The following is a 10214-nucleotide window of genomic DNA, read 5'->3' as shown; positions in this document are numbered from 1 at the left end:
TTCTTAATCGTTCTCCGGTTTATTCGGATAACTTGAGGTCGGCTCGGGAGCTACCAGATGTTCTTAGGGACAAGGTCTGTAAGGAGGTTTCATTGGGTAGGATTAAGGGTCCTTTTGATGTGTTACCATTCCCTAATTTGCGAGTCTCTCCGCTGGGCGTTGTCCCTAAGAAAGAACCGGGTAAGTTCAGGTTGATTCATCATCTATCTCACCCGAAGGGTTCGTCAGTTAATGATGCCATTAGTCCGGAGGATTCTTCGGTGTCTTATGTCTCCTTTGACCGTGCGGTTGCGTTGGTCAGGGAGGCGGGCAAAGGGGCCCTCCTGGCTAAGTCGGATATTGAATCAGCTTTCCGTCTGCTTCCTGTTCACCCTGATTGTTTTCATTTACTAGGTTGCTGTGTAGACGGTAAGTTTTACTATGACACCTGTCTCCCTATGGGTTGTTCCATTTCATGTCATTATTTTGAGTTGTTTGGTTCCTTTCTGGAATGGGTCATCCGTTATGAGTCGGGCTCTACGTCAGTTTTGCACTATTTGGATGACTTTCTTTTTGTTTCTCCAGGGTCTGGTGATGGTTGCTTGTTCTTGCTGAATCTGTTTTTGGAGAGGATGGCGCAGTTTGGGGTTCCGATTTCCATGGAGAAAACAGAAGGCCCGGTCACGTGTTTGTCGTTTTTGGGTATTGAGATTGACACAGTTGATATGGTTTTTCGGTTGCCAGGTGATAAGCTTCAGTAGCTTTTAGGTTTAATTGATGGGTTTTTGGCGGTTAAGAAGGTTAATCTCTTGCAGATGCAGTCTCTTTTGGGCCTCTTGTGCTTTGCTTGTCGGGTGATGCCCATGGGCCGTGTTTTTGCCCGCCGTTTATCTTTAGCCACCAGGGGTGTTCAGTCCCCCCGTCATCGCATCCGGATCACTGCGTCACTGAAGGAGGACTTGCGGGTCTGGAAGGCTTTTCTACAATCTTTCAATGGTCATACCTGTTACATGTCTGTGGTTACCCCTAACTCTGAACTGTCTCTGTTTTCGGATGCTTCTGGGTCGTGTGGTTTTGGTACGATTTTGGGGGTGGAATGGTGTGCCGACGAGTGGCCTGACGCCTGGCGATCGGCTGGTTTGTGCAAGAACCTTACGTTATTGGAGTTGTTCCCGATTGTGGTGTCGGTGGAGTTGTGGAGGGACCGGCTAGCCAATAAGCATGTTTCTTTTTGGACGGACAATTTGAGTGTGGTTTATGCTGTCAATACCTTGTCTTCCTCTTCTCTCCCGGTTCTGGCGTTGCTCCGGCATCTCGTACTTCGGTGCCTCGAATGTAATATCTATTTTAGGGCTCGTCATGTTCCAGGTGTTGATAATAAAATTGCTGATGCTCTTTCCCGTTTTCGTTGGCAGGATTTCAGGTCTTTTCTTCCGGGAGCGGATTTGGAGGGCAGGGAATGCCCGTCGTACCTGTGGGACCTGGTGGCCAGGAGCTGATGTCGCTGGTTCGTTCGTCTGTTTCCCCGGCGACTTGGCAGGCGCATGGTAAGGCGTGGGCTGAGTGGTGGGAAATGGTGCATGACAGGGACGTGGTTTCCCGGGATGACCTACGTTTGGATGTCACACTTGATTGGTTATTGCGCTTGCGGGCTACGCGAGTTTCTGCAGCGGTTGCGCAACGACGCCTGGCTGGTGTTGCCTTTCATTTCAAATTGCGCGGCTGGGTAGATGTGACTAAGCAGTTCATTATCCGTCAGGCCATGAAGGGTTGGAGAAAGGAGTTCGTCTCTCGGGAGAGCCGAAGACCGATCTCGTTTAACTTGCTGGGTAGGCTTCTGTCCAGGCTTCCTGAGGTTTGCACGTCACCTTTTGAGGTAGCGTTGTTTTCGTGTAGTTTTAGCGTAGCCTTCTTTGCAGCCCTGAGGTTGGGAGAATTGGTTGCCCCTTCTGGTAGCAAGCCAGGGGGACTTTCTTGTCAGGACGTGGTGTTAGGTAATGATTCTTTGAGGATTCGGGTCCGACGGTCTAAGACGGACCAGTTTGGCAGGGGTGCCTGGATTCCGCTATATCCGGTGTCTGGTATTTCTTGCCCTGTTAGGTTAGTGGGTAGCTATAGTTTAGTTCGCCCGGAGTGCTGTAATTTCTTTGCGCATGCGGACGGTTCTCCTTTGACCAAATTCCAGTTTACCCGGGTTATGAGGTCTTGTTTGGAGTTAGTTGGGGTGAATCCCAGGGAGTTCGGTACTCATTCATTCCGTATTGGGGCGGCTACGGAAGCGGCCAGGGCAGGTTTACCCGAATCGGAGGTTATGAGAATTGGCAGGTGGAAGTCAGCCTGCTTTGCGAGGTATATTAGACCGGACCTTCTGTTGTAATAAAAAAAAATAAAAAAATATGGGAAGAGTGTTGTTCTAATTTATTTATGTACATTTTACTTGTATGTGATGGTCATTATGATGGTTATTTGCAGGTCTCTTGGTTTTGTATGGCGTTTGCTTGGCGCTAACTCTTTTTTCTTGCAGGTCCTGGGCGTCCGGCCGTGTGGATCGTGGGCCATTCGTATGTTTTCTGGGCGGCTCAGAGAGCTGATTGCCGACCTGGGGGGAGGTCCCTCGGCTTCCGTGAGGTGGATGTGGCCTGGAGAGGAATCCGGGGTTTGCGATGGGCTCAGCTCCTGTCTCAAGTGGTCGAAATCGGTTCGCAGGCCAGTGGCCCGGTTATTTTAGTTTTACATGCTGGGGGGAACGATATGGGTTCTGTTCCCCTGGTGGAATTGTTGACCCTCATCAGGTCCGATTTGGAGCGTTTTCCTTCATTTTTTCGCGAGGTGGTTCTGGTCTGGTCTGAGGTTGTTCCTCGGGTGGTATGGCAGGGTGGGGAGGCGATCGAGAGGTGTAGGAGAACGATTAATGCCCGTATTTCCCGTTTCGTCAGGTCCCGGGGTGGTGTGGTTGTCAGACACCGGCAGCTTGAGGGCGATAACCGTTCATTGATGAGGCCCGATGGGGTACACCTGAATGATATAGGTTTAGATATCTTCCTTTCAGGTATCCAGGATGGGGTAGAGCAGGCCATGTTTTTGTTGGGTGGTGGTCGGAGCCCCGTTTGAGGGCGGAGCTCCTCCTTGGCGGCTAGTTATTGCAGCGTAAAGGTGTTGGAGGAAAAATGGGCGGATCCGCCCGCTGGGATACCAGCGGCTGGCGGAGAGCACGGTTCAAGGTTATAGTTTTGCCGTTTAAATAAAGCTGTGGCCGATTACCACCCAACAAAATAAAAGGTTAAAAGTTGAACGGTGTCAGTGTCGTTATTGGAGGGGTTGTGTGGGGTTGGTATGCGGGGCTAGAGGAAGGTTTGGAGTTCCCCTTCCCATTCCTTATGGTGCCAACAGTCTGGTGGCCACCCGACGGCTTAGGGAGGGTGGGCAGGGACTGGTGCCCCCCCCCCCTGTTTCCTACCCCTTTAATATATACTTCCTCTGATGCCCGTTCCGGTGGGCATGCAGGGGTTAATATAGGGATCCGGTTAGGAGAGTGGGCGGTCAGCCGGGAGGGCATATATGCCACTGTCCCGCCTTCCCTCTTCCTCTTTGAGCGGAAGCGCTTTGTCCCTCCCTCCCTCCCCTGTGAGTTGATGGTTGGTTCTTGGTTCGGATGGTGTGCTCAGTAGTGATTCGGGGGACGGTTATAGAGGCAAAGTGCCTCTTTGGAATGTTTACAGTCACAGCTGGCGGCTAGTTATTGCAGCGTAAAGGTGTTGGAGGAAAAATGGGCGGATCCGCCCGCTGGGATACCAGCGGCTGGCGGAGAGCACGGTTCAAGGTTATAGTTTTGCCGTTTAAATAAAGCTGTGGCCGATTACCACCCAACAAAATAAAAGGTTAAAAGTTGAACGGTGTCAGTGTCGTTATTGGAGGGGTTGTGTGGGGTTGGTATGCGGGGCTAGAGGAAGGTTTGGAGTTCCCCTTCCCATTCCTTATGGTGCCAACAGTCTATGTTATATGCTTGGTTCTGGTACAGTATTTATGTAATGAGCTTGGTTCTGGTGCTGTATCTTTGTCATCAGCTTGATTCCGTTGCTGTATTTATGTAATGAGTTTGGTATGGCGACACTACTACTGCATACTGTTCATGCACTGCATCCTTGCTGTGGAACTTTATGGACACATTCTCTTTGGGGTTCCATTCTTGAAATGAGAGGCTCCCTGAGGTAGAACTTGCACCATCGAACATCTATGGCATATTCATATGCCTCAAAGCTACTTGAGCAACATGTCCATTCTAAACTGTCCTCTCACCTCTCCTCCTGCTCCCTCTTTGACCGGCTACAATCTGGCTTCCGATCCCACCACTCAACTGAGACCTTACCAAAGTCACCAATGACCTACTAATAGCCAAAACCAAACAACATTACTCTGTCCTCCTTCTCCTTGACCTGTCCTCTGCCTTTGACGCTGTCAACCACTCCCTTATGTTAAAAACTCTTTCATCTCTTGGCATCACTGACCTGGCTGTCTCCTGGATCACATCATACCTCACAGAGTGGAAGTTTAGCATCTTCCACTCTCACACCACCTCCTCGTTTCATTCCCTCTCTGTTGGTGTCCCACAAGGCTCTTCTCTATCTACACTTTCGGCCTGGGACAGCTCATAGAGTCCCATGACTTTCAGTATCACTTTTATGCTGACGACACACAAATCTACGTCTCTAGTCCGGACATCACCACCTTATTATCCAGAACCCCACAATGCCTATCTTCCATATCATCCTCAGTCTCCTCTCGCTTTCTAAAACTTAACAAGGATAAAACAGAATTCATTATCTTTCCCCCATCTTGCTCAACCCCCCAACAGACCTATCTATCACGATCAATGTCTGCACACTCTCCCCAGTCAACCAAGTCCACTGCTTTGAAGTGACCTTGGATTCTGCCCTTTCCTTCCGACCGCATATCTAAGCCCTTTCCACCACCTGCCGCCTCCAACTCAAAAACATCTCCTGCATCCGTGCTTTCCTCAACTTTGAGTCTGCGAAAATGCTTGTACATGTCCTTATCATCTCCCGCCTAGACTACTGCAACATTCTCCTCTGTGGCCTTCCATCTAGCACTCTTGTACACCTCCAATCTATCCTCAATTCTGCTGCCTGACTAATCCACCTCTCACCCTATTACTCCTCTGCCTCTCCCCTCTGCCAATCCCTTCACTGGCTCCCCATTTCCCAGTGAATTCAGTTCAAAATACTAACAAATACATACAAGACTGTCCACAACCTGTCCCCTCCCTACATCTCTGAGCTACTTTCCCAATACATCCCCATATGCAATCTCCGATCCTCACAAGACCTCCTTCTCTCCTCTTATCACCTCTTCCCACAATCACCTCCAAGATTTCTCCCATGCATCCCCCATATTCTGGAACTCACTACCCCAACATATCAGACTCTCACCTACAGTGGAATCCTTCAAAAGAAACCTGAAAACCCACCTCTTCAGACAAGCCTACAACCAGTGACCCTGCTGCCTCTATACCGCCATGACCAGATTCACCCGCACCTACTGTGTCCTTCTCCCATACCATGTAGATTGTAAGCCCTCACGGGCAGGGCCCTCTCTCCTTCTGTACCAGTCTGTAACTTGTCTTGTTGATGCTTAGTGCAATTGTCTGTATTATGTATGTATACCCCATTTTGTATGTACAGCGCTATGGAAGGAATGGCGTTTTAATAATAAATAATAATAATGTCATAAATGTCCCAGATAGGAATACCCCTTTAAGCATTAGCTATGCATTCTTTTCTCAATACAATTAAATTACAATTTAAATTTGATGCTACTAATGTTTTTAATTCCCTATAAGGGTTGCAGAGGTGTGTGTTGGGGGGTGGGGGGAGTGCCAAAAAGTCTTCCCGCACTGTGCACCAAGTAACCTAAAGCAGGCCCTGTGTGTGTCTCTGTGGGAGGAGAAATAAGATTGTAAGCTCTTGTTCTGTTCATGTGTGTAAATGTGAGTTTCGTATAATGTGACTACACAGATACACATATATCTTGCATTTCTCTGATTTATGAAGCTCAAAATGTAGTTTCTGATGATTACCACAAGGTGGTGCTCTTCTTCTTTAAAAGAAATGACACAAACAAAACCATTGCTAGAATAAAATGCTGCATGGTGTGAATATTATATTTACTGCTCATAGTAAATAGAAAACCCAATTGTATATAGGTAGTAGTAGCCAAGCAGAGGTCCAATTTTTCGGCCGAGATTCTTACATAATACCCGGGACCAGCCAGAAATATGTATATAATCTAGAAATGGTGACATCATCAGAAGATGATAACTGAGCAGATCACAGGCTCCTCTACTTTCTTGGGTTATTTCAGACCAATTAGTTCTGTGTGATAATATGACTTGGAAACTCTTCAGACCCTTTAACCTTTTTCACATTTTGTTATGTTTTGGCCATATGCTAAAATAAAAAAGTTCAACATTTTCTCCATCGTCGTCTTGGCTATGATGCCACAAGGTTTGCACACCTGGATTTGGGGATTTTCTGCCATTCTTCTATGCAGATCCTCTCAAGATCTGTCAAGTTGCATGCAGGCTGTCTCTAAACAGCCATTTTCAGGTGTCTCCAGTCAAGGCTCTGTCTGGGCGACTGAAGGACATTCATATTACAACCTTCTATCTTCATTCAGCAGGACCTGCAAGAAGAAGAAAGACGATGATGGCTGCGCGATTAAGTGGATGAGGTAATTTTTTTATTTTTTAACCCTAAATGGACATTTTATTTAGCATTCTGTATTAAAGAATGCTATTATTTTCCTTTATAACCATGTTTTCACGCAACGCACAAGTGATGCGTGAAAAACATTGCTCATGTACACAGCCCCATTGAAATGAATGGGTCAGGATTCAGAGCGGGTGCAATGCGTTCACGTCACGCATTGCACCCACACGGAAAACTCGCCTGTGTGAAAGGGGCCTTAGGGTCATTGTCTTGTTGGAAGGTAAACTTTCAACTCTGTCTGAGGTCCAGAGCACTCTGGATCAGATTTTCATTAAGGGTACTTTCACACTAGCGTCTTTTCCGGTATTGAGTTCCGTCCTAGGGGCTCAATACCGTGAAAAAATTTTATCAGTTTTATCCTAATGCATTCTGAATGGAGAGCAATCCATTCAGGATGCATCAGGATGTCTTCAGTTCAGTCACTCTTACGGTATTTGGCCGTAGAAAATACCGCAGTGTTCCAGAAAAACAGATCCGGTTTCCCGGTCTGCGCATGTTCAGACCTTTAGAAATGTGAAAAAAAAAAAATGGATGACACTAGAGAGACTGATCCGGTATTGCAATGCATTTTTGAGACGGATCCGCATCCGGATCGGTCTACAAATACTTTCCGTATGCGATGGAACTGCCTGCCAGAATCCAACAACGTAAGTGTGAAAGTACCCTAAGAATATCTCTGTACTTAGCATAATTCCGCTTTCTCTCATCTTCTGGAAAATTTTCCCATCTGCACATAGGATCTTTGAAGCTCAGTCTGAGTGACCATTGGTTACTTGGTCACCTCTCTTCCCAAGGCCCCTTTCCCCAAATTACCTAATTTGGTAACATAATTTGTTAGGCTGAAAAAAGACATCCGTTCATCCAGTTAATGTGGCGGTCAGCTCTAGAAAGAGTCCTGGTTGTTTCAAATGTCTTCCATTTAAGAATTATGGTGGTCACTTTGCTCTTGGGATATTTCAGTGCAGCATACATTTTTTGTACCCTTCTCCAGATCTATGTCTCAACACAATCCTGTCTCTGAGCTCTATATGCAGCTCTTTCCTCCTCATGGCTCATTGTTTTCTCTGATATGCATTGTCAGCTGTGAGACCTTATATAGACATGGGTGCGTATTTCCAAATCATGTCCAAACAATTGAATTTACCACAGGTGGACTCCAATCAAGGTGTAAAAAAATTGCATAACCAAGATAAAGCGGAAGCTAAATTCCAAGTGTCATAGCAAAGGGTCTGAATACTTATGTCCATGGAAAATTTTAGTTTTTCCTTTTAAATAAATATTCAAACACTTTTGTTTTAAAGACTTTTCAAATGCACTGTATGTGTGCAAAGAGAACAATACTCTTCATATTTTCTAAAACACTGACGTGCTAGTTCTGTGTAGCGGGTGGATTGATATTCAGAATATCTTCATTTCCTGGGCCCAAAACCAATCAAAGTGAAAGGGTCTGAAGGCTTCGAATGCACTGTATGCAGGGGGCAGACTGGCCGTAGACCATACAGGGAAATTTCCTGGTAGTCCAATGCCCAGGGTGCTGACCAAGCCCTCTTCAAGGCCACTGGCTGGGTACATCTGATCCTATGAGCATTAATTAATGCTAGGAGCATCAGGTTCTTATACATCTGATTGGCGGCTGTATGTGCCCTCCTGAATTCAGCTGTATGGAGGTCCTCAGGAGGATAATGCGGTTGAATACTGCAGTAAGCGTGACAATATCTTGTTCTGCACTTAGGTATTTGGCTCTGCTGCAGCAGTTTTTTATGGTACACTGTGGTTTTGGGCTCTGCTGGTGCAGTATCTTGTACTGCACTCAGATATTTGTACTGCACTCAAATATTTTGTGCTGCACTAAAGTATTGCTGACCCTGCCTACTTGGGTTGCCCTGCCTTCTGTCAATTTGGACTTGCCTACAACATGAGTCCACTTTGAGGTTTTTTTTCCTGTGTTCATATTTCCTAAAATACTAATGTGTGCTAGTTCTATGCAGCTGGTCGATTCATGTTCAGAATATCTTGGGCCCAAAACACCTCTGTTAGATGTTACATTTAAACCAATAAAACTGTTCTTACTTCTATTTAGTGTAAAAGTTCCACATTTCCTATTGAGACATATTATGTAATAGAATTCTATAGCTGCTGCTTTTACTTGTAAACCTTCAACCTCATAAAACATCACATATTCTTCTAATTAATCCACACAATAAAGAGACAAAAATAAAATATGTTTAACCGTTTATTGGAAAAATAAAAAATAATTTACAATTCATTATAACTTTCCATAAAAACATCACTTATTATTTCCAGACATGAACAGGAGGATATACAGGACACTATGTAGGAGAACTGTCCATATGCAGTCAGGAAGAGTTCAGTCCGTTCTCTCCCTCGGGGTCACTGGTCTGGATCTCCAGGGGGTTTTCTTCTCCATCTCCTGGGCTCTGGGTGATAGGAATAGTCCTTTCTTCAGCAGCTGGTAGCGCCATTCTAGGAGCCTTAAAGTGGAGCTGGCCATCCTTGGACACGGAGCACAGTATGTCCTCAGGGTGGACATCCTGTGGAAGCTCATCTTCTCGTCTCCACTCTCTGTACTCATGGAAATAGCCGCCATTCTCTGCCTCCTTTTTCTTGTCATGTTTTCCTGAGACAATGAGCCTCCTGCATTCCGTTTTCACTGTCAGCTCCTCAGGAGAAAAGCCGCTGACGTCCAGGGTGAGCTCAAAGTTTTCGTTCTCCTCTTTGCCTGTGGTGGAAGGGTTTCTGCCAGAGGCTGCAGAGCTTCTGGTCAGATCATCAATCTGTTTCATGTCCTGTGCCAGACGCTGGTAAGCCTGGTTGGCAAGCTGTATTTTTCTCTCCATGTCCTTTCTCATACTCATCCTGTCATCTTCTAGCAGGCCAAAAATGAGTTGTGTAGCCGGCCGGAGAGTGAGGGCAGGCTCCCTGCAGACACATATTGTCCTATATGAAGACTGCAAAAACCGGAGAGGAAACATCTTTTGTCTTGGTTGAGTTGAGGCAATGTGTCAGCGTCTGATTTCTTGCTGCTCAGTACTGCAGAGGTCCCAGCTCAGCTTCTTATATATTCACTGCTGTGTGTTCCCGTCTCTTCCAGACACTTCCATGTGCTCTCTGTATATGGAGGGTAAGGGAGGGCACTGTGCAGATAAACACTGAATCATACATGAGGGCCGGGCCGAGGCGGTGCCAGCAACTTCTAGCATAGACTGGAAAAGTGACATGGCAGGTGGACTGAGGAGCAAAGAGACTGCCTGAGATTGCTGGACAATTGATGCTTGTTTTTATTATCATATGTTACTTACCTTATTTTAGAAGAAATATATGTAAACTTAACATGAAAAATATACATATACAAATTCAACATCTCTAAGGCCGCCAAGGTGAATTACAGGAAACGCATACCTCCCAACTTTTGAAAATCGTAAAGAGGGA

At 46.2% G+C, this 10214-nt stretch overlaps 1 protein-coding gene across 1 annotated transcript; it reads right to left on the bottom strand.

Moving 5' to 3' along the window:
- Positions 1-8999: 8999 nt before the first annotated feature.
- LOC122940773 (heat shock protein 30C-like) lies at positions 9000-9879 on the bottom strand. Its single transcript, XM_044297521.1, has one exon. It carries the CDS (start codon positions 9755-9757, stop codon positions 9122-9124), a length of 636 nt encoding a protein of 211 aa, XP_044153456.1. The 5' UTR covers positions 9758-9879; the 3' UTR covers positions 9000-9121.
- Positions 9880-10214: the final 335 nt, after the last annotated feature.

The sequence above is a fragment of the Bufo gargarizans genome, chromosome 6 (genome assembly GCF_014858855.1).
Source record: "Bufo gargarizans isolate SCDJY-AF-19 chromosome 6, ASM1485885v1, whole genome shotgun sequence".
Taxonomy (NCBI): Eukaryota; Metazoa; Chordata; class Amphibia; order Anura; family Bufonidae; genus Bufo; species Bufo gargarizans.
The sequence above is the reverse complement of the archived record's forward strand: the minus strand, read 5'-3'. Positions and strand labels throughout refer to the sequence as shown.